Source organism: Acomys minous (assembly GCF_964271855.1).
Source record: "Acomys minous genome assembly, chromosome: 1".
In the NCBI taxonomy this organism is placed as follows: domain Eukaryota; kingdom Metazoa; phylum Chordata; class Mammalia; order Rodentia; family Muridae; genus Acomys; species Acomys minous.
In genome coordinates this window covers 20201665-20226531 of record NC_140483.1, presented here as the reverse complement: position 1 = coordinate 20226531, position 24867 = coordinate 20201665, and the positions used below count along the sequence as shown (strand labels likewise).

The 24867-nt window shown below is 41.0% G+C and overlaps 1 protein-coding gene across 2 annotated transcripts in view; it reads right to left on the bottom strand.

Annotated features, from left to right (window-relative positions):
* Positions 1 to 1675: 1675 nt before the first annotated feature.
* The window catches only part of LOC311602870 (interferon-activable protein 204-like), a 50824-nt gene continuing 27632 nt past the window's right edge, over positions 1676 to 24867 (bottom strand). Inside the window, exons 2-8 of one of the 2 annotated variants that reach the window (XM_084791511.1) lie at positions 14063 to 14347; positions 12840 to 12961; positions 11704 to 11871; positions 8771 to 9970; positions 7063 to 7479; positions 2719 to 2910; positions 1676 to 1866 (exon numbers count right to left, since the gene is read on the bottom strand). In XM_084791511.1, the coding sequence (XP_084647637.1) occupies positions 1831 to 1866; positions 2719 to 2910; positions 7063 to 7479; positions 8771 to 9970; positions 11704 to 11871; positions 12840 to 12961; positions 14063 to 14327 (2400 nt within the window). In that variant the 5' untranslated portion in view covers positions 14328 to 14347 and the 3' untranslated portion in view covers positions 1676 to 1830. The remainder of the gene's footprint in view (positions 1867 to 2718; positions 2911 to 7062; positions 7480 to 8770; positions 9971 to 11703; positions 11872 to 12839; positions 12962 to 14062; positions 14348 to 24867) is intronic. The other variant, XM_084791512.1, reaches the window with a different exon arrangement.

Below are 24867 nucleotides of genomic sequence, written 5' to 3'. Positions count from 1 at the left end.
CTCTGAGTGCCACCAAGTCTCCCCATCCAGGGGACGTGGTCAAATATGGGGCACCAGAGTTCATGTGAAAGTCAGACCCCACTCTCCACTCAACTGTGGAGAATGTTCTGTCAATACCCAACAAGAACATTTGCTCAACCATGTTCATAGCAGCCTTATTCATAATAGTCAGATCATGGAAACAGTCTAAGTGTCCCTCAGTAGAAGAATGGATAAAGAAACTGCGGTACGTTTACACTATGGAATACTACTCAGCTATTAAAAACAAGGAATTCCCGAAATGTGTGGACAAATGGATTGAACAAGAAATGATCATGAGTGAGTTAACCCAGAAGCAGAAAGAGTCAAATGGTATATACTCACTTATATCTGCACACTAGCCCAAGGGGCAGGTCCCATGAAAGTCCTCACTTACCAGGAAACTGGGACAGAGGGGAAGACATCCTATTGGGACTCTAGATGAGAGAAGCATGGGAGAATGGCAAAGTAGAAGGATCCAGAGGGTCCTAGAAACCTACAAGAAGAACATTATGATAGGCAGATCTGGGCCCACAGGTCCTGCTTAAACTATGGCACCAGCCAAGGACAATACATGCAGTAAACTTCAAACCTCTACCCAGATCTTATTCTCTTCTTGTCCTTATTTTGGCTATGGCAACCCTTTCTGTGTACTTTAACTCCATGTCAGATCAGTGCCCCATGTGGCTGTCAATATTGATTGTAAACCTGACAGCATCTGTAATAACCCATGAGAATCCTTTGAGCGTATCCATGGAGGGGTCTCTAGACTGTGTTAAGGAATTTGGAAAGATTCAACTTAAGTGTTCCTGGTATCATTGAATAAGCTTAGATCCTTAACTGGAAAAAAATGCAAAAAGGGGTCGGAGGTGGGGGTTGGGAAAGCATTCTCAGTTCTTGAACTCAGCTCCCTGCTTCCTGCTGCAGCTGCAATGTGACCAGCCATCTCACCCTCCTCTGCCATTAAATCATGAGCAAAAATAAACTACTGGTCCTTCAGTTAGTTGCTTTTGTCAGGTACATTTTCACAGCAGCGAGAAAAGGCCTCTCTGGGAAGCCTGACCAATTTCTGGGTTCCTTTGCTTTCCTGTTTCATAAGGCAACCTCAGTTTGCTCTAAAGTGACTTTATTTCACTCTAAAACTGGAAATGAGATTATTTACTGTTGAAAATAGTATGCCCAACCTGAAGCATCCTACTTTAGGAGATTTTCTTTCAAATAAATAAACTCTATATACACTCCCATTTACTCAGCAAAAAGGATATGCAGACTTGATCCTGACCTCAGCACATTAGGTTTGAAAACTGCATGCAAGGGTGAATTCAACCTCCTCCTGCATCTTATTAAGACCTTGGCTTTTCTGGGCAGGACACCATCTATTTGTTCCTGAACATACTTAGTCCTGAAATACCATGCTCAAAGCCTGTAACTCTAGCTTTATGTGCAGGCCAATAATTTTTTATTTTACAGCAACTTTCAAATGGTTAAAAGATACACCCAAGGAAGCACACTGCTTTCCAGAAAATGCTTTGTTTTTTTTTTTTTTAAGTTTTAGGTATAAAACTTATAGATCAATGATTATAAAAGTTATAGAAACAACATTTGACATGGAGTTCATACAAAAATGAATAAAGACTATTTAAAAAGCACCACTTCCTAAAATTTAGAGCTGGCTTTAATAGGTATGGTATTTCAATAGGCCATATACACATTCATTTTCTGTGTTTGGATCTTATCTCTGTAAACAGTATCATTGGCCTCCAGGTTTTTAGAAGTATGGTTCTGTGGAGGTTTCCATAGCTGAACCAGGGTTTAGTGGCTTTCCTTCACTGTTCTTGCATTGATGACCTTAAAGAAGAAAACAATGAAGTCAGATCAGTTGAAATGGAGCTGGGCCCATGCTTTTCTCTTCACACTGACCACTCTCCATGAGTCACATATGCCCCTTTTCTCACTCTGACCTATGTCTCCCTAAACGCATCTCTCTCCTTGGAGTCAGCTTTCTTCCCTTGCTTAGGATTATGAAATTAACTAGTCACTCCTACAGGCTTGAGCACAGGTGGAAGTGCAGAATTTGTCACGGAGCTAAAGGAAACAGCCAAAATGCCTGAGGGAAAGACTGACTCACCAAATCTCTCTGATCAGGGAGGCTGGGAGGAGAAAAAGGCTTTGCTGGTGCAGCTGCCATGGGGGAAGGTTTGGAATTTTAGCTGGTGGTCTGAGAACAATGGTAGTGTAAGAGCATTTCTATGTGAATAAAGAGGTCATCCCTTTAGTTTAAGTTATGTGTGTGTGTGAGTGTGAGTGTGTGTGTGTGTGTAAGTACAACAAGGAAGGTGGATTTGAACACCTTGTAGTCCGATTTGCTTGGGGCACCATTGAGAACGTAGGACTTTTGTCCATGATCCTCTGCAACAGAACGTATTTGCATACTATAGATGAAAACCCCTGAGGTTCTTGGTGTTTTAGCTTTTGGCAAATTTGAAAAATCAGAGTCAGAATTTGAAACAAACTTCTTAATTAACCTGAGTCCTGTCAAATCATCTCTCTTTGGTTTTTTTTTTAATCATTTTATCACATGTCAAGTGGGTTAAGCTTAATTTTCCTCTGCCTGTGAGATTTTCTATGTGATGCGGTCAAGTTTTACTAGAGTATAAAAAACATGATTCATAGGAAGAATGGTATTTCTCAGCAACATACCTTCATGTAACTGTGCCGCGCAGACCTCAGCTGCCACACATCACCCTCACTTGGGGTCAGTTCAAAGCAGACAAGTCTAAGTTTATTGCCTGGTTCACACTTAATACTGGTCAGTCTTCCATACACCACTACTTCCATTTTTCCCGAATCATCTTCAATTCCATAGAAAACAAACTGATCCCTCTCATATTTCTGAAAAACAAATTAACATTCATCTTCTAGGAAATGTGCCAAAGCTTGTCACATCTGTGAGAAACAAAACGTGTCATCATAAACCTGTCCCTGAAAACGCATATATGGCTCTTGGGTTTAGAATTACAAGTCCAAGGGCCACTGAGATGGCACAGTGGGCCTTTGTTGTCAAGACTGATGGCTTGGGCTCAATTACTCATTTGAGTAGACAGATGGTAGAAGGAGAGGACTCAGTTCTGAGACTTGCCTTCCAACTTCTACACTAGTTTCATGGCCTTTGTGTTCTCTCCCAACCTTTATAAACAAAATAAATAACTGAAAAATATAATTACAGGAACAGAATAGTTTTGGATATTCCAGTGAACAACCCTTTTCTTGGAAATTATTTGTGAGCCTAGCCTTCAATGACTCAGCTATCTCTTCAGCCTTTGAAACCACTCTTTTTTTTTTCTTTCCGCTGTAACTTTTATTTTTTAAATTCACTTTACATCCCAATTGTACCTCCATCCTTTTTCTCCTCCCAGTCCCATCCTCCTTCAGTCTTCATCCTAGCTCCCCTTTACTTCTGGGGTCTTTATCTGCTGGATATCTTTAGGAAAAAATGAGTATCTTTCTAAGTACTAGTGGTTGTAGGAAGCCCTGCTCCGGCATGTTGTTTGTCGTAAGATCGCTTAAGGCCGTGCACTCAGAGTTTGTACGGAGCGTACCTTTACACTGGTTACATTTGGTATTTTTTCCTATATCCTGTTTAGATATACCCAATGTTTTTGCGGAACCCGAACACCTGCTTCCCTCGCTCCGCCCCCCACGCCTCGGCACCCCCCCCTCCCCCGCCTTCCGCCCCTCCTTCTGCTGGCTATATATACTGTTGCTCTGCCACATGATAAACGGAGATTTGATCCAACTACCGTCTTGTCTCCATTTCTCGCGTCTCTTGGCCCATTCATTCCCACTCCGCCTTCCAGGTACTCCTGTTGACTGACCTGCTGGCCAGGTCACGTGGTAACATATCAGAATAGCTCAGATTTCTTTCTTCCCCCCCCCCCATGGTTTTTCGAGACAGGGTTTCTCTGTGTTAGCTTTGGCTGTCCTGGACTTGCTTTGTAGACCAGGTTGGCCTCGAACTCACAGTGATCCACCTGCCTCTGCCTCCCCAGTGCTGGGATTAAAGGCATGCACCACCACGTCTGGCCCCTACCTGAGATTTCTTAAGGATCCCATGTAAGAAATCAAAAATGAAAACAAAACAAAATAAACAACCAACCCCATCTGGTTACCATCACAAATTTCTTAGGTACATCCAAGAGGCCTGAGAAGAAAGGTGACTTGTGAGCCTGAGAAACTCTATTATAAGATCCCTTTAATTTATTTTAACTGTTACTGAAAGTAATTTTCATATAACATATTCTGATCATGGTTTCCCCTCCCCTACCTCCTCCTAGATATTTCTCACCTCCCTGCCCTGCCATACCTACACCTTCTTTCTCTCTCTCTTAAGAAAGTAAATAGCAAATAAAAAAGTCAAACCAATAAGAACAAAACAAAACGAGAAAACTAACAAGCAAAAAAGAAACAAAGGAAGAGCACAAGAAACAGATACACACACACACACACACACACACACACACACACACACACACACACCTGCTTTCGAAATGGATTACATTTATCCAGTGCATACATTGATTCATTCCATGCCAAATCACTCAAAGGTTAAATCTACAGCATTTAGTTCTGGTAGTTTAGTCTGTATCCCATCTAGTTTACTTACTACTTATTATAACCAAATGTAGCTGCACAGTCAGAAACAGCATGATACAAGTAGGAAGCCATGACTCTAGTCACATATATCAAACAAACATACAAATAAATTGCTGTGCTGGCACTTAAAGAAATACCTCAGTGTCTTAAATTTCCTCACTTTCAATTGTGCCTAGTTATGCTATAAAATTAAGCTAGTCTGCCAAACTCCTCTTTCTCTCCTTATTTAAAAAAATTTTCACTTCCTCAAATTATCTCAAATGATAAAAAGTAAAGAATATAAGAATAAGAACACTTTAAAGACACATGGCTTGTTGGACATGGCTTTGTTCTAAGGAAGAGTAGTCTATTTGGTTTCTTATTCTCATCATCTCAAGATGTATCTACTAGGAGTTTGGCTTTTCATTCATGAACGAGTTGCAAATAATACAGATAAGGAAGCGATCAAAGAAACAAAATCTAAAGGAAAACATGCTATAAACTGAACAGTGGAAGTAGGATGGCTAGACATGGATGCCATAGCCAGGAGAATGCCAAAGGCTATCAATATATCTCTTTCTAAAGCCAAAACCGTACAATGGAAAAAAGACAGCATTTTCAGCAAATGGTGCTGGTCTAACTGGATGTCTACATGTAGAAAGTGCAAATAGATCCATATTTATCACCCTGTACAAAAACTAAAGTCCAAATGGATTAGAGACCTCCACATAAAACCAGACACACTAAATCTGTTAGAAGAAAAAGTGGGAAAGAGCCTAGAACTCATTGGCACAGGAGACAACTTCCTGAACAGAACACCAATAACTCAGGCTCTAAGAGCAACAATTAACAAATGAGACCTCATGAAACTGAAAAACTTCTATAAGACAAAAGACACTGTCAACAGAACAAAGTGACAGCTTACAGATTGTGACAAGATCTTCATCACCCCTACATCCGACAAAGGGCTAATATTTAAAATATATAAAGAACTCAAGAAGTTAAACACCATCAAACCAAATAATCCAATTTAAAAACAGAGGACAGAGCTAAAGCAGAGAATTCTCAAAACGGGAATATCAAATGGCCAAGGAACACTTAAATAAATGCTCAATGTCACTAATCATCAGGGAAATGCAAATCAAAATGACTCTGAGATTCCATCTTACACTTATCCAAATAGCCAAGATAAAAAGCTCAAGTGAAAGCATATGCTGGGGAGGATGTGGAGAAAGGGAACACTCCTCCTTTGCTGGTGGGAGTGCAAACTTGTATAACCACTTTGGAAATCAATCTGGCACTTTCTCAGAAAATTTGGACTAGTGTTACCTCAAGCCCAGCTATACCACTCCTGGGCATATACCTGAAAGACGCACCACCATACAACAAGGGCATTTGCTCAACTATGTTCACAGCAGCTTTATTTGTAGTAGCCAGAATCTAGAAACAACCCTGATGCCCCTCAACTGAAGAATAGATAAAGAAGCTGTGGTACATTTACACTATGGAATACTATTCAGCTATTAAAAACAAGGAAACCTTGTAACTTGCAGGCAAATACATGAAACTAGAAACGATCATCCTAAGTGAGGTAACTCAGATTCAGAAATACATGCATGGTATGTACTCACTTATAAGTGGATATTAGCCCAATATAGATGTCCCCTGAGAGACTCCACTGAGTAGGGAATCAGAACTCAAAACTGGACTCTGGGTGGAGCACTGAGAATGGTAATAAAGAGTGGAGTGATGGAAGGTCCTGGAGGGAGGGTGCTCTACAGGGAGACCATCAAGGCCTGAGGATCTGGACACAGGGGAGCCTGAACAAACTGATGTACCAGTGAAGAACAATGCATGAAGAGAGCAAAGACCCCCCCTGGTCATGTGTAACCCATGGACTGCTGATTCTCCTCATGGAGGAGGGAGGTGGAACTACTGCTGAACCTCTGACGTGCACTTGGGTGCCCAGGATTTGGTCACTGCCCCTTGGCAAGATGGCCTAGCAGACACACAAAATAAGGGGATGCAGGCTATCCTGATGAGCTCCAATAGGCTGTCACCAGACAGTTGGGGTAGGAGGGTCCCTCAATCAGAGGTCTAGGGGAGGGGAATAGGCAGAAGAGGGATGGAGGGAAGGTTAATGGCAAGATAAGAGGGAGGGGCTACCAATCAGGATGTAATGTGAATAAATTATAATAAATAAAATATACATTAAATTTTCGTTGTGATACCTTTGGGAGAAGAATGTTAGGAGACTATCGTGATCCCCAAAGTTAGGAAACCTCACTTGTTTCTTTCAGATATGGAAGGCAGTGACTTCTTGTGTTTAAAATTGAGCAAATTCCAGTGCCAAGTTAAGACTTCAAGTCTCAGATTGCCGAAGACATTTTTACAAATGATATAATGGCTTACCTTAGTTACTGCAAACTCTCCATTCACAAACGTCCCCTTTTCTTGTGTGAAAAGATGAGAAATTTTTGGAGTTGCATTGGCTCTTTGCCTCAGTGTATTTGAGATAACCATAACATGGCTAACATTCACATCAGACACACAGGATTCTCTGTATATCTCCAGAAAGCCATTACACCCAAAATAATCTGATATGGCAATGATCTTTCTGGGGATGAACTTGCTCTTTAGGGCTGTTTCAAAAACCTTCACTCTGAAGAATTCGCTCTCAGTAGCTACTGTAGCATGGAACATCCTTTTGTCTTCTCTCATATCGTAAGTAAATGGTTCTGTTACTTTCAACACCATCACTTGTTTGGGTCCTTTTTGGTGACCTTCCTCCCTGGAAGGCTCCTTTGGTACAATCCCTTTCCTTGGCGTCTACATGAAACATACACAAGATAAACAGACATAGTTCACATAAGGAACAGTTCATATAAGGAGCAAGTCCACTGAGAAGAATGGAGGAAATCTGAACAATGATTGCCATCTACAGTCTCTCTAGAGGAAAAATGTATATATTAATGGATAAATATTTACCTAAATCACAACCCAGTGATTCCAATTATACCTGGTAGATTAAAAAGAAATTTATACTTATTGTTCATGGGAACGAACTCAGAGCCTTCAATGCTCTAGTCAATCTCAATCTGGTCAAATCTTCTATCTGGGAACATTCTGAAGATTTATTTATTTATTTTACCGAGTCCTCAAAATGCTCTTCCTATTTCTTATCTTTGAATGGTAATTTATTCACAATACAACTGGATTGTAATCCTCTCGTTCTCATCTTCCTGTTCTCACCCTCTGGCCCCTCAGATCTGTCTTCCCCTAGACCTTGGGAGGTGGGGTCCTCCTCTCCCACTGTCTGACCACAGCCCATCGGGTCTCATCCGGGTAGTCTGCACCTTCCTCTTCTGTGTTCTCACAAGGCCTTTTCTAAAATAAAGTTAGAGCTTTCTTGCAAAAGGGTTAGGTAGGCAACAACAGGAAGACCCTCTCAAATGTTGTTAAGCGGAAAGGATTCAGACTAGAAGCTTTAAAAAATAATAATAATAGTGGGCATGAAGGGGAGATCTGGGACCAGAAAAAAAAAATCATGAAGGAGTTTTATTTTGCTCATCTACCTTCCCAGTAGCCTACTCCATTTCTGTGTATCAGGAAAGCACCTTGAAATGGAGGTAACACTGCAGAACTGAGAGAGAAAGTGTGCTGGCAGTCATAGCCCAGCTGGGTACCAGCACAGGCAGGCAGCTCTGAACTAGCTGCACTCTCTGTGGTCTGCCCAGGAAACTTGTACAGACTTCACCCATGGCTGCTTCCTCATGCATGTGCTCTATAAACAGGAAGCTCATTTCCAGTATAACTGGAACAGTGATGCATGTGAGAAAAACAACACCCTGACAAAAACTGTGAGGTGTAAAATGAAATAAGCAAGCTTCTCACTGTGCTCCCTACACAATTGAATGGTCAAGTGACCACCGCCTCAGACATTTTCTCAATGTGTGTACAATGGTTTTACTATAGAATTTATGAAAGGGTCAGTAGCTATACACAATAAAAATTAGTGATTATTTGAATTAGAGATTATGTGTACATGTAGATTAATGAAGATGCCTTCCAAGTTTGTGCTCATCTCTGTCATTCTATTGTCAGGACAGGGGTTTCTTACCCTGGACGGACTGCTGCGTGCTGTTGCTGGAGGCACTGTAGAGGCCTGGAGAGCACTGAATGCTGTTGCTAGGGGCAGCTGTGGAGCCAGGAGATTTCCGGACGATGTTGGTGGAAATGCACACGGAGCCAGCAGTCTGCTGGATGTTGTTGCTGAAGGCACCCGAGGTGCCTGGGCACTCCTGGATGCTTTTCCTCTAGGACAGGGAAAGGCCTGCCTGGTACTGGATGCTGCTCCTTGAGGCACTTGAGTGGCGCACACACTTTTGGACACGGTTGGTGGGGTAGCGTGAAGAGCCTGGAGGCAGCTGGGAGCCATTCCTAGATGCATTTCAGTGGTCTGGATTCTGCTTGTCGCTATTGGCATAGGCACCCGAGGGTCTGAAAGACTGCTGCATGTTGAGGGTGGAGATGCTGGCGAAGCCGGGAAACTAATAGCTACTGCTGGTGAAGACACTTGAGGGGTCTGGGAATTCCCAGATGCTTTGACGGTAGCAGATTTAAGAGCCGGAACTATACTGAATGCTGCTCTTTGAGGCACCTGAGTGGCAGAGATGCTCCTAGACACTGTAGCGGGAAGAGCATGAGGGACCTGAGCATAGCTGGATGCTGTTGCTGGAGGAGGCATCTTCACAAGCCGGGCTTTGCTTGTCGGGGTCGCTGAAGGCACGCTAGTCGTTTGGACACTTCTGGACGTAGTTAGTAGACTGTGAGGATCCTTTGTGCCACCGAACGCTGCTGCTGTAGGTAGGTGAATTTCCTGGACACTGCTGGGCGCTGTTCCTGAAGACATCAGATGAGCGCTGAGAGAGCTGGACACTGTTTCTGAAGACACAAGAGGGACCCAGACATTATTGGATACTGTTGCTGAAAGTTGATGAGGATCCAGGATCATACTGAATGGTGCAGGAGGCGCTTGAGAGTTCAGATGGATGTTGGAGTTTGATGTTGGAGACACTGAAAATTTCTGGCAAGGTGGCGCTGGAGAGCCCTGAGGCATCTTTAAAGCCAAGTGTGCTTTTAGAGGTGTCTGAGGCATCTGATGGCTGCTGGAACCAATTGCTGAACACCCTTGTAGAGTCTGGTGTTCACTCACAGCTGAGGTGTGGCTGGTTGCTGAAAATTCTGGAAACTGATTCTTTTCCTGGGAAACCTCTGTCTTTGTGATACTATGTTTTTTGGTGATTGTGTTTTTTTGTTTCTAAAGGGAAATGGGTTAGAGATAGTTTTAATCCTGCGTAATGGTTTTTGAAAATCAGACCAAGTACATATTTTCATTTTCCTCTTTGAAAAGAGGACTTTTACCCTGTTAGTTTTCTTCTGGGCTGAAGAAAGTATTTTAGCACACATGTAGGCATTCCTAACACCTAGCCTCCCCTTTTCCTAATCATTATTACAACTTCCCTTATAAAAGCCAGATATTGAATTGTCACTGGTCTAGGAGAAAATGCTTGCACACAGTATTTTACAAAACATGTCCTAAATTGCTTGATCTGGCTCAACTCAGTGCTATTTTGTGGAAAGTTAAGCTTGTAGTAAAATTGGCTCACATTTCTGGACTTCCCAATCCATTAAATACCCAATCCTAACTGTGCAAGTTCTCCTGAGCACACAGCTTTCAAATGCTGTGAATAGAATTGTGTGGCAGGTGCCCTAAAAGTGGACCTCATAGATGAATTCTGGTGAAAGGATATGTAGCTCAGTTGACAGAGTGCTGGACTATCACGCCTGAAGCCCATCCACACTCATTTAAACCTTTTGTTTAGATTTTTTAAATGACCATAATTCCAGTTAAACAAAACTGCAACGTATGTGAGAAACACTTGTACTTCAGGCAACAGATTTAGCTAGGGCTCTCATTGTAACTTTCTAATCTTAGAAGTAGTGTGAATCTTTAAAGATTATAAATTTGGCTTTAAAAATGAAGGTAATAGTGTTCAAATACCACAATGTAACTGTACTGGCCACATTTACGGTTTCTTTGTATGGTTTTGATCCTTCAAGGTATAAGTTTTCTAAAACACAACCGTTGCTATGAAACGGATGCCACTCAAGCCAAAATTGCCACTAATTGTGACCTACTTTCCAGATTGTGTACCTTTCCAATTATATTGCTGTCACCATTGATGAACACAGATAATTAGATGTGACTAAGGACTTCCTGTGCTAAGTAACAGGACCCTATCATTTAAAAGAATTAAACATTGGACACCCAGAATATTCAATACAATTGTACCATGCAACAAAATAAGGAGACTGGTGTAAATTTTAGTCAGGGTCTCAAAAATATACCTGATGAATGATGATAACATTAAATACCTACATTATTAAGAGATCAGATGAGAAGTTCAAGTCATTGTAATTATACTAAGAACTCATCAGAATGGTAACAGAAAGCATTCCCCTTTGATGAGGAATAGTTGGGAGAGTTTGGCATATGCCTGGCAGGGGCCTGAAGCTGACTCTGATCAAAAGTGACTATTACAGCTATACAGCATATGATCAGTGAATGGATGAGGATAAAGATTTCCCAGACATAGAATCATCATGCCTCAAAACACCTGCTGAGAAGAGTATAGAATGGTGACAATAACCTTAGAAGTTAGGTCACCAGCAAAGGAAAAAGGCCTGAGAAGAAATGAGGCAATGAGGGACAGAGACACAGACTGCATATTGTGTATCTGTTTGGATCCTTGATCCTTTCTTCTGAGCCCTAAGCAGAGTGTTGGTTGACAGCATTAGAAATCATTTCATAAATACTTACATATTCAGTTCCACTGAGGCTATGATACATGAGTAGATAACTTAATGAGATATTTAATTATATGGGGAAAGTCTTCATAGTAGGGGATGGGTGAGAAGTTTTTCCAAGGTTGTGGTGAGCCCAGTGGTATGCTTTGAAAAGTGTAAGCACTAGGAATAGAAAAGTGGTACCTTCTTTGAGGAACTGCTGGATGGTGTTGGTGGAGGCTTATGAGGAGTCTGGAGACAACTTTCAACATTTTGTATGTTGGTTCCTGAAGGCTCTGGAAGCCCAGTCTGTTCCTGGATAAGCATCCTTTTCTTTCCTCCTTCAGCTTTTGTGGGTTGTTTTCTCTTTTTCTGAAATAAAAACATTTTTCTTTCTCTCTTGTGTTGGAACTTGAACCCCAGGTCTTGTACACAGTAGGTTGTATTTTTCCTCATAGTTTTTTTTTATCTCCAGCACATAGTAATATCTTTAATATTAAATAAAGAACAATATTTTCAAGACCACAAGAACCTGTTTTATTACTGGATTCTAGTTATATTTGTCTATTGGGCACACCTAATTCTTAGTATGGTGGCTTGAATAACGTTAGCTCCCATAAACTCATGTGCTTGAACACTTGGTCACCAGGGAGTGGCACTATTAGGAGGTGTAGCCTTGTTGGAGTAGGTGTGCTTTGTTGGAGGAAGTGTGTTACTAAGAGTGGGCTTTGAGGTTTCAGATGCTCAAGCCATGCATGACCAGTACAACTCCTTGTTCCTGCTGCCTGTGGAGATACAGAATTCTCTGCACCATGTCTGTCTGCCTGTGGCCATGCTTCCCATCCTGATGATAAGGGACTAAACCTCTGAATGAAGCAAAGCCCAACTGAATGCCTTCTTTTGTAAGAGTTGCCCTAGTCATGGTGTCTCTTCCCAGCAATAGAAACCCTGACATAGTAGACATGTAGGACTGTCTCACAGAGGAGCGGAAGCACTGCATTCATATCACTCTACTTATTCCAGAGTGGCAGAAGAGCATCAGATGTAGATTTACAACGTCTACCTTAGGTTTAGTCGTTTTAAGCACCACATTCCAACGCAACCGCTTTTCAGTAGTATCTTTAAGCCATGTAGTGATTTCATGTTTGCATCATTGGGGCTCAAGTTAGAGCACACAATAAATATGAAACAAAATGAGTGACAGGTCACTATACATTTATTGACTTAGAACTCCATTCTCTCTAGAGCCTTGGACCAGATAGTGTGCTAAATGTTCTTAAAGAACCAACGAAGGGGAAAACCTGAGTAGCAACTATTCTGTAGGAGATTTGTCACTTTACCGTTGAAGAGGGTTTACTCTTGCTTGATTCATTGTTGGTGGAAAGAGATTGGGAACTACTGGGTTCCCTTCGCTTTCTTTTTTTCACTGTAGTTTTACCTTCTCCTTTCTTTTGCTTTTTCACTGTAGGGGTAAAGAAAACACAATAAATCCAAGGAAATGGTTAAGATGGCTGATGTTCATTGAGAATCACTTAAAAAAATGAAATTGATTTTTTTAAATTCCATCTTCATTAATGATTTTATAGAAAGACAATGGCTTCAAGAACTATTTCATCTCTACCTGTATCTGTGTGTTTACTTTCGAAGGCTGCAGAGCCTCTGCCTGGCCAAAGGTAGCCCATAGTACCAAATCAAACACAGACCCTGCCTCGGGGACTCTTTTTTCTTCCCATGTGTGGTAGACAAAGCTCCTCCATCCTGGGGACTTCTCTTTATATCAGTCCAACCCTCTTATCCCACAGACTGATTTTAAGAACCTGAATTGTCTATAATAAGAAACAGTAAATTGCCTTTTAAAGGGAATCTTTCCAAATTATAGAAAAATAGAAAGAAATTATGATTGAATATTTGATGTCACTACTTTAATGACTTGGGATTTAGACTTCTTACCTCTTTTGGGCATACATATTTCAGTGTAACTTGGAATGTTTTCAAACTGTGAGTTTTCTTGCTTGAGAATTACTATGCTAACTGCTAGTGTCCAGAGATGCGCAGCAATATAGTAAATCTACACATTACTTTTTAAACCCAATGACTTTATAAAGAGAAACTTCTTTACATTTCTAAGATGTACACTTCTTATTAAATATTGTATCATATTTATTATCAAAAAAAGATATTAGGGAAAGGACAAAATTCTTAATTGAGCATTATATATACTCCATTTAAATATCTTAAATGACTTTTTCTATTTTTATTTTATTTTCTAGTTTTCCCACCATGTTAGATGTTTGAGTCTATCTCAACAACTGCTTCTTATTTCATTTACCTCCAAAGTGCAACACAAAAGATATCTACGCTAAAATACATCAGATTTCTTTGGTCACAAAGGATTTCTCAAAATCATTAATTTGTTGATATTCAAAATGCATCACCCCCTATGGTTTATAAGAGGGTTTATAAAGGGAAAGGAACAATATCCGCCCTGATAACTGCAGTGAGCTAGCAAGTCTGGGGAGGATGGGGAAGGGGTAAAAGTCTAGGGTGCCTCCTCCCCTGTTACCTTTTGCCTTCTCTGTTTTAAGGTTTTCTGCAAGGTCTTCAAGTCCTTCAATATCTTTGCACATGTCTATCAGTTTGTCTATTCCAGCATCTTTTGGGAAGTTGTCCTCCATCAGGTCAGCCATCTGAATCCTGTCGTACTCATCTTGCATTTTTTTAGTTAGTTTTAGCTCTTTTCTTAGTAAGGACTTGATTGTCCTAAACTGGTAGTCTTCCATGTTCTGAAATCCTTTTAGAAGGACAATTTTCTTGTATTCACTTGCCATCTCTCAAATTATGGAGGGGCCTAGAAGATAAAAATGGACACAAGGTTACAAACACACACACACACACACACACACACACACACACACACACACACACATTTTCAAAAACAGGATATTCTCATGGAGTGAATGACCCTACTTGGCAATGTTGTCCATCATTGGGTGTTATAAATAAAGAGCGCTCAATGCAAGGTGTACCACTGTTTAAAATGTATCTAGAACTTCTGTATTAATAAACAATTCAAGTACATTCTTCTCCCTATCCATAGTAGATGACTCAGGTCAGGGACAGTTGTGGAAGAAAAGGGTTGAATCAGTGGGGCTGCAGTGTTTTGAGTATGGGCTGTGAGCACTAAAGTCCTTCTCCCATTCTTTTTGGTTCTAAAGCCTCTCGCTGAATATCTGCCTGTGGGTTTCTGAGTCTTCCCATTCTAAAGTGGCTTATCTGGAGATGGTCTGTATCCTATTACAGTGCACCTAGTTGAACAATGACTGAAGGAACGTGGCCCATGCTAAGTAAGGCACGGACCCTTGTCCACTAGGCTTTTCCCAAACACCTCTCATTAGAATGCTGTCTCCCTGGGCTTGGATTGTCCTCATTTATGAAACGCGTTCCTTGCTCTAGAAGTCCTTGAATGCTCTGCACTTGCCTTTGTTTTTATTCTTGACATGGTATATACTTCAAAACACACAACACTCCTTCCAATTTCAAGATTTATGATATGGCTAATTTCTTTCATTACTTGGAAAGCCATAATTGCATATCTATCTCTGTCTATTTTCATAAAATTTAAAAACCTAAGAGTTAAATAGGGTGGAGAACAGGAGAATATATACTGTAGAAGCATCCTAATATACATATATGTATATAAAATGTAAAAAAATATATATATATATAATAGTGCCCCCCAAAAAACATTAAAAGCTATTGCCAATGTTACTACTATCTTTTGGAACTTGATAAAGATACCACATACTTGATTCACAAAGCTGGTACTGACCCAGTAGCTACATTCCCACTGGTTGTCTTCTATAGAGCTGGAAGATGCTATGCACACTATTAGCAGAGAAATACAATCACCAAACTTACCATTCTGCTCAGGAGTCCCTGGAGAAGAGGGGGAGGAAAAAACTTAAGAGCCAAAGATGGTAGATGACAGCAGGGACACAGTGTTTGCCAAACGCCACTAGATAGTTGCACATATGAACTCAAAGCAGCTATGACAACATCTTAAGACTGCGCCACTTTATACCAGAGAAAATCCCAGCGTGAAATGGGGCAGGGGCATTGGACACAATGACCCATACTATTAAAGTGGCTTTTGAAACCTGGTAGCTGCTCGGAGAAGGAGAACCATTCTTATTAAAGTGATGACCCCTGCTTAGTTGACCACAAACTGTGTTTGAAGGGTTTTAAAAATAAAAGGAGGGATTCCAAGATGGCGCCGACCAATAAGCCGCGTATCTGATCTACTCCGAGAAGACCAGGGACATAAATAGAGAAACAGATTGCTGGACTTTGAGAACTGTAGGTGAGTGGGGCCCCAAAGACTGCAGTCCAAACAGGGGGCCCACCCCCCTCCCCGGGGACAAACATCCCGGAGGTGCAAAACGCACTCCCCAAACTCTAGAACGGAATCCACATGCAAACTACAGCTGCATAGAAAGCACCGACTCGCTGTTTGGGGAGGGATTTTCCGGAGACTCTAGCCAGGAGTCTCAATGAAGAGGGGAAATCTGCCCTAGGATTCCTCCTTCCACACCACCCCAAACTGCGGAGATCACCCGCCTGGGGCGAGTGGAAACGCAGGCGGAGGGTCCCAACAGGTGGAGGGACTGCAGCTCGCTGGCTATCCAGGGCCCAACCTAACACCAATCATAGTGGATTGAGCCTGCAAACAGCGGCAGTGAGAAGTCAGCTTGGAACTGCTTCCACAGACATATCAGGAGACGTGGGTCTTGCCTAGAGCGATAGCTGAGCATCAGAGCCCGGCGGGAAGACCTGGTTCCAACCCGCGGGTTTCCTCCAGACCTCTGCACCGCGATTGTCCCTACCCAGCCAGTAACAAGGCACTGGCCCTGCACTCCCTGAACTAGAGAGCCGATCCGGGGCCCTTGGCCCGACCAAGGCAGGCACTCTCACATTATCGGGAGTCGAGACTTGGGTGGGTCGTGTTTGCAGTGTCTAATTGCTGACCCAGAGCATTAGTGGAGCATCAGAGCCCGGCGGGAAGACCTGGTTCCGACCCGCGGGTTTCCTCCAGAGCTCTGCACCGCGATTGTGCCTACCCAGCCAGTAACAAGGCACTGGCCCTGCACTCCCTGAACTAGAGAGCCGATCCGGGGCCCTTGGCCCGACCAAGGCAGGCACTCTCACATTATCGGGAGTCGAGACTTGGGTGGGTCGTGTTTGCAGTGTCTAATTGCTGACCCAGAGCATTAGTGGAGCATCAGAGCCCGGCGGGAAGACCTGGTTCCAACCCGCGGGTTTCCTCCAGAGCTCTGCACCGCGATTGTGCCTACCCAGCCAGTAACAAGGCACTGGCCCTGCACTCCCTGAACTAGAGAGCCGATCCGGGGCCCTTGGCCCGACCAAGGCAGGCACTCTCACATTATCGGGAGTCGAGACTTGGGTGGGTCGTGTTTGCAGTGTCTAATTGCTGACCCAGAGCATTAGTGGAGCATCAGAGCTCGGCGGGAAGATCTGGTTCCAACCCGCGGGCTTTCTCCAGAGCTCTGCACAGCTTTCCTGCTATTGTGCCTACCCACCCAGTCACAAGGCACTGGTCCTGCACTCCCTGGAATAGAGAGCTTATCAGGGGCTCTTGGCCCAAACAAGGCAGGCAATCTCACAATATCAAGAGAAAAAACGTGGGTCTTGCTTGCAGTATCTAATTGCGGACCAGGAGCGACCTTGGTCCCTCCAGGCATAGAGTTCTGGGAGAAGGTGAACACCTCTACAGGGTATAGAGACAGACCTAAAAGACAGCTACACCTCCAGAAGATCTGATTTACCTGGGATCTTGACTACAAAGCCACAGGAAGGACAGGCAGCAGAGATCAACCTACACAACCAGAACGTCTGTGTGTGGACCTTAATCTAGGTCCCAAAACTGCTGATCTGAATCACAGCAGTAAAATCCAAAGAGAAATCTACTTTGGATGACTCAGCCGGGAGCCCACGGTGCAGAGGAAAATCACCAGAAGGGAAACCAGATCAACTACCTGTTCCACGGAAATACTCCTTGATCCCCACAGGCAAGAGCACCTGACCTATAATCAGTCATCAATTAACCACTCTCAACCAGCGAAGGTCACTACAAAATATCTTCCAACACCAGAGACATCAAAATGACAAGAGGACAACGAAAGAATGCTAACAAAAACCAAAACAGTTTGGCATCTCCAGATCCCAGCATTCCCAATGAAAACAACCTGGAGAACCTAACAGCAATGGATAGTCAAGAAAAGGACCTCAAAGCCCTAGTAAAGACAATGATAAAGGAAGAATCAATTAAAATCTGTAAACAATTGCAGGAGGAGGCAAACAAGAGGGCTGAAGAGTTAAAAGAATCATATAAAGAGGCATTTGAAGAATTTCAGAAAAATATAAATAACCAGATGAAGGAAATCATTAAAACAGTCCAAGACATGAAGATAAAAATGGAAGCTATGATACAGGAACACACAGAAGAAAAACGTGATCAAGAGGCATCAAAGAAGAAAACAAAGATCTCAGAGGTGGCATTATCTAACAGATTGCAAGAGATGGAAGAACGAATATCGGGACTTGAAGATACAATCGCAGAACTGGAATCAACCATCCAGGAAAATGCTAAATCTGAAAAGCTCCTGACACAAAGCATTCATGAAATAAAAGATAACATGAAAAGACGAAACTTGAGAATAATAGGGATAGAGGAAAGAGAAGGCAACCGACTCCACAGTCCAGAAAATATCTTTAATCGAATAATAGAAGAAAATTTCCCCAATTTGAAGAAGGAGATGCATACGAGCATACAAGAGGCCTACAGAACACCAAACAGAATAGACTTGAAAAGAAAATCTTCCCGTCACATAATAATAACAACGCAAAATATACAGAACAAGGAAAAAATATTAAAAGCGGCAAGAGAAAAAGGCCGAGTAACGTATGAAGGCAAACCTATCAGAATTACTCCTGACTTCTCAGCAGAGACCATGAAAGCCAGAAGGGCCTGGACAGGGGTTCTGCAAACCCTAAGAGAACACAGATACCAGGCAAGACTACTATATCCAGCAAAATTATCAATAACCATTGATGGTGAAAACAAGATATTCCATGACAAAAACAAATTCAAACAGTACCTAGCCACAAATCCGACTTTACAGAAGTTACTAGAAGGAAAACTCTACCCCAACTGGTCTACAACCAAAACTACATAGGAAATGGGTAACTATACCATTGCAAAATCACAACCTCACAAAATCTTGACTCTTACAAATACCAAAAATGAAGGGACTTACCAATCACTGGTCATTAATATCTCTCAATGTCAATGGTCTCAATTCTCCAATAAAAAGACACAGACTAATGGAGTGGTTGCATAAACACGACCCAACATTCTTCTGCATTCAAGAAACACATCTCAACCACAAGGACAGACATTGCCTCAGAGTAAAGGGTTGGGGGAAAATATTCCAAGCAAATGGTCACAAGAAACAAGCTGGGGTAGCCATTCTAATATCTAATAAAATAGACTTTCAACCAAAATTAATCAAAAGGGATGAGGATGGACACTTCGTACTCGTCAAAGGTAAAGTCAACCAAGAAGACATCACGATTTTGAACATCTATGCTCCAAATACAAGGGCTCCCACATTTGTAAAAGAGTTATTAACTAAGCTTGCCCCACTTATTGATACCCACACATTAATAGTGGGCGACTTCAATACCCCACTTTCACTCAAGGATAGGTCTTTGATTCAAAAACTAAGCCAGGAAATAACCTCATTAACCAATGTCATGAATCAAATGGATCTAACAGATATCTACAGAACTTTCCACCCAAACGCAAAGGAGTATACCTTTTTCTCAGCACCCCATGGAACATTCTCTAAAATTGATCACATAGTTGGTCACGAAGCAAACCTCAACAGATACAAGAAGATTGAAATAATACCTTGTATCTTATCAGATCACCATGGTATAAGGCTGGACTTCAACAACAACAGAAATAACAAAAAGCATACTAACACGTGGAAACTAAACAACTTTCTACTTAATGACACATGGGTCATGGAAGAAATAAGGGAAGAAATTAAAGACTTCCTGAAACTCAATGAAAATGATGGAACAACATATTCAAATTTGTGGGACACACTGAAAGCAGTGCTAAGAGGAAAATTCATAGCACTAAGTGCCTTTAAAAAGAAAATGGAATCATCCCACATAAACAACTTAACAACACATCTGGAAGCTCTCGAAAAAAAAGAAGCAGAAACACCCAAGAGGAGTAGACGCCTAGAAATAATCAAACTCAGGGCTGAAATCAATAAATTAGAAACAAAGAGAACAATCCAAAGAATCAACAAAACCAAGAGCTGGTTCTTTGAGAAAATTAACAAGATAGACAAACCGTTAGCCAACCTAACGAAAAGACAGAGAAACACTATCCAAATTAACAAAATCAGAAATGAAAAGGGAGACATAACAACAGATACTGAAGAAATACAAAGAATCGTAAGAACCTACTTTAAAGGCATTTATGCCACAAAATTCGAAAATTTAAGGGAAATGGACAAATTTCTCGACCGATTCCATTTGCCAAAATTGAACCAAGACCAGATAAACAAATTAAATAGCCCTATTTCGCCTATAGAAATAGAAGCAACCATTGATAGTCTTCCAACCAAAAAAAGCCCAGGGCCAGATGGCTTCAGCGCAGAATTCTACCAGTCCTTCAAAGAGGAGTTAATACCGATACTAGTCAAGCTATTCCGAAAGATAGAAATGGACGGAACATTACCAAATTCCTTCTATGAGGCCACAATTACATTGATACCTAAACCTCACAAAGACCCAACAAAAAAAGAGAATTTCAGACCAATTTCTCTTATGAACATTGATGCAAAAATACTCAACAAAATACTCGCAAAGCGATTACAACAGCATATCAAAGACATTATCCACCATGACCAGGTAGGATTCATTCCAGGCATGCAGGGATGGTTTAACATACGGAAATCCATCAATGTAATCCATCATATAAACAAACTGAAAGAGAAAAACCACATGATCATCTCTCTTGATGCAGAAAAAGCATTTGACAAAATCCAACACCCATTTATGTTTAAAGTTCTGGAGAGATCGGGAATACAAGGCACTTATCTAAACATAATAAAGGCTATTTACAGCAAACCAACAGCCAACATTAAATTAAATGGAGAGATACTCAAGGAAATCCCTCTAAAATCGGGAACCAGACAAGGCTGCCCTCTGTCCCCATATCTCTTCAATATAGTTCTTGAAGTTCTAGCCAGAGCAATAAGACATCAAAAGGAGATCATGGGGATCCAAATGGGAAAGGAAGAAGTCAAATTATCCCTATTTGCAGATGATATGATAGTGTACATAAGCGATCCCCAAAATTCCACCAGAGAACTCCTGCAGCTGATAAACACCTTCAGCAAATTGGCAGGATACAAAATAAACTCGAAAAAGTCAGTAGCCTTTCTGTATACAAATGACAAACAGGCAGAGGAAGAAATTAGGAAAACTACTCCCTTCACGATAGCCACAAACAATATAAAATATCTAGGAATAACTTTAACCAAGCAAGTGAAGGACTTATTTGAAAAAAACTTCAAACCTTTGAAGAAAGAGATTGAAAATGACATCAGAAGATGGAGGGATTTACCTTGTTCATGGATCGGGAGAATTAACATAGTAAAAATGGCCATCTTACCAAAAGCAATTTACAAATTCAATGCAATCCCTATCAAAATACCTACAAAATATTTTGAAGATATTGAAAGATTAATTCTCAAATTCATATGGAGAAATAAAAAACCCAGAATAGCAAAAACAATCCTATACAATAAAAGATCCTCCGGAGGAATCTCCATACCTGATCTCAAGCTGTACTACAGAGCAACAGTAATTAAAACAGCATGGTACTGGCAAAGTAATAGGCTGGTGGATCAATGGAATCGAATTGAAGACCCGGAGATGAACCCACACACATTTGCTCACTTGATTTTTGACAAAGAAGCCAAATCTATTCAATGGAAAAATGATAGCATCTTCAACAAATGGTGCTGGTCTAACTGGATGTCTACATGTAGAAAAATGCAATTAGACCCTTATTTGTCACCATGCACAAAACTCAAGTCCAAGTGGATTAAAGACCTCAACTTAAAACCAGAGACATTAACTCAGTTAGAGGAAAAAGTGGGGAAGAGCCTGGGACACATAGGCGCAGGAAACAACTTCCTGAACAGTACACCCACAGCCCAGGCCTTAATGTCAACAATTAATAAATGGGACCTTATGAGGCTGAGAAGCTTCTGTAAGGCAGCAGACACTGTCAAGAGAACAAAGCGACAGCCTACTGACTGGGAAAAGATCTTCACCAACCCTTCATCTGACAAAGGTTTAATATCCAAAATATATAAAGAACTCAAGAAATTAAACACCACAAAACCAAACAACCCAATTGCAAAATGGGGCTTAGAACTAAACAGAGAATTCTCAACAGAGGAATATCAAATGGCTGAGAAACACTTAAAGAAATGCTCATCCTCGTTAGGCATCAGAGAAATGCAAATCAAAACGACACTGAGATTCCATCTTACACCCATCAGAATGGCTAAGATCAAAAACTCAAATGACACCACATGTTGGCGAGGATGTGGAGAGAGAGGAACACTCCTTCACTGCTGGTGGGAATGCAAACTAGTACAACCACTTTGGAAAGCTATCTGGCGTTTTCTCAGAAAAATGGGAATAGGGCTTCCTCAAGACCCAGCTATCCCACTCCTTGGAATATACCCAGAAAATGCTCGAACACACAACAGGGACATATGCTCAACCATGTTCATAGCTGCTTTATACACAATAGCCAGAACATGGAAACAGCCTAAGTGTCCCTCAGTAGAAGAATGGACTAAGAAACTATGGTACATTTACACTATGGAGTATTACTCAGCTATTAAAAACGAGGAATTCCCGAAATTTGTGGACAAATGGATTGACCTAGAAATTATCATAATGAGTGAGTTCACCCAGAAGCAAAAAGAGACAAACGGTATATACTCACTTATATCAAAACACTAGTCCAAGGGATACGTCCCATGAAAAACCTTACTTACCAAGAAAGTGGGTCAGAGGAGAGGACATCCTATTGAGACTTTAGGCGAGAGTAGCATGGAAGAATGGGGAAATAACAGGACCCACAGGGTCCTGGAAACCTACAAGAAGAACTTTATGACAGGCAGATCTGGGTCCTGGGGTCCTCCTCAAACTAAAGCACCAGCCAAGGAGAAATAGGCAGTAAACTTCGAACCCCTACCAAGACCTAGCCGATGAACACGATATTCTCCACTGTTGAGTGGAGAGTGAGATCTGATTCTCACGTGAACTCTGGTGCCCCTTTTCTGACCATGTCCCCTGGATGGGGAGGCCTGGTGGCACTCAGAAGAAGGATAGCAAGTTACCAAGAAGAGACTCAATAATCTTAGAGCATACATAGGGGGAAGAAGTCTCCCTCAATCACAGACATAGGGGAGGGGAGAAGGGGGGAAGTGGGAGGGAGGGAGGAATGGGAGGAAACAGGGGAAGGGCTAACAATCAAGATGTAATATGAATAAATTAATTAAAAAAAAAAAAGAAAAAAAAATAAAATAATATGTTTTGAAAAAGTCAAAAAAAAAATAAAATAAAATACTAGTAACAATTTAAAAAAAAAAAAAAAAAAAAAAAAAAAAATAAAAATAAAAGGAGACACAAAGTTGGGTGGGCAGCAAAGGAAGCATGTAACTTCCTGGGGGGCGCTCCATGGGGGGCGGGGATTATGGAAGGGGGTGAATATGAGCCAAATACAGTGTAAATTTCTCAAAGAACTAAAAAAAAAAGTACTGAGAAAGAAAGATAATGTAGTTCTTCTAAAATGAAAAATGCAAACCTGAGTAAGTGCACCTATACTTAAAAATAAAGATCTGATTAAAAAAAAAAAAAAGAAAGGTGAAATAGGAAGTACATTGACAAGGTTGAGGAATGGATGAAATAGGACATACAGTTTGCTGATGTAAGTTAAAGACAGTCTAGGTGATGCCAAAGCAAACAAAAAATCTGCTGGTTACCAGCCTATGATGAAGGACCTAAGAGGTCCAATGACAACTTCTACCAAATATTATTTAAGAAATGTACCTATTGGTTTTAAGAAAGCTTTCCCTAATATTCTAAAATTGATTAGAAACTAAAGACAATCCTGTTTATCTACACGAGGAGACCTTTTATTGAACTGAAGAAAAAAAACTACTATTAAATACCACAGTATAATAAACCTTCTCATCCTAGAAGAAGATAATAATTTTAACTATGGATTTATCCTCTGCTCACAGTGCATTTTATTCATTATTAGTTTGTTTTTTTTTCCCACAGCTCTGTTAAATCAAAGAATATATTTTCACACAAGCACATACACACACATCCTATACATTCCATATTTGCGAGAGGACATGTATTTGTGAATTTGAAAAAAATCAAAAGTAGAGCCCACAGTTTTATGGCCAGTGCAATTACTAAATAAGTGTGGTTAGAACCTCTGTAAAAATCTAGCAGGTTTGAGCAACATAAAGGATAAATTTAGCAAGATGGGTCTAATTCAAGGAATGTCTGAAATTGACATTTAGATTATGAAGTTCAAGTATACACGGAGTACTCTGCCAAGGGACATCGAAAGCTCTTTAAATATTCTAAAAGTAAACAGCAGAAGCACATCTCTATTTAACTATCCTGTATCTTATGACCGGAAAAGAAAAAGAAAAAGAAATAAAATATAACCAATCAAAAAGAATAACTTTCAAGATGTTGGAAGGGTCCTCACAGTGATTAAAAATTATTCTTTTGTGCAGGAGGTAAAAAGGAACTGTTAAATATGCTCATTAAAATTTTTACTGAACATGTCCACCGGCTCTCATGTTGTATAGTATTAAGATACTACTAGATAATGCAGCTCCATATCCAGATGCATTTTATACACAATATTACTTCATTTTCGTGATATTATTCAATATTACTTCATAATTCATGGTAATTTTTCATACCACTAGCCTGTCTTTTACTCAGTCATTCACCACAGCCACCAGGTCCCTGTGAAGCCTTCTCCTCATTTTCCATTTATTGAAACTTAAGCTTAGGAAGCTAATCCTATAATCTGCAATAATAAAAATCTACCTTTTATTGATTTATGCCCCAGATATGAAGGAATAATGATGTCTGCCACCTTTCTCAATCAGTCATCAGAACCTAGCTGCAGCAGGTTCATGGCCCTGAGGA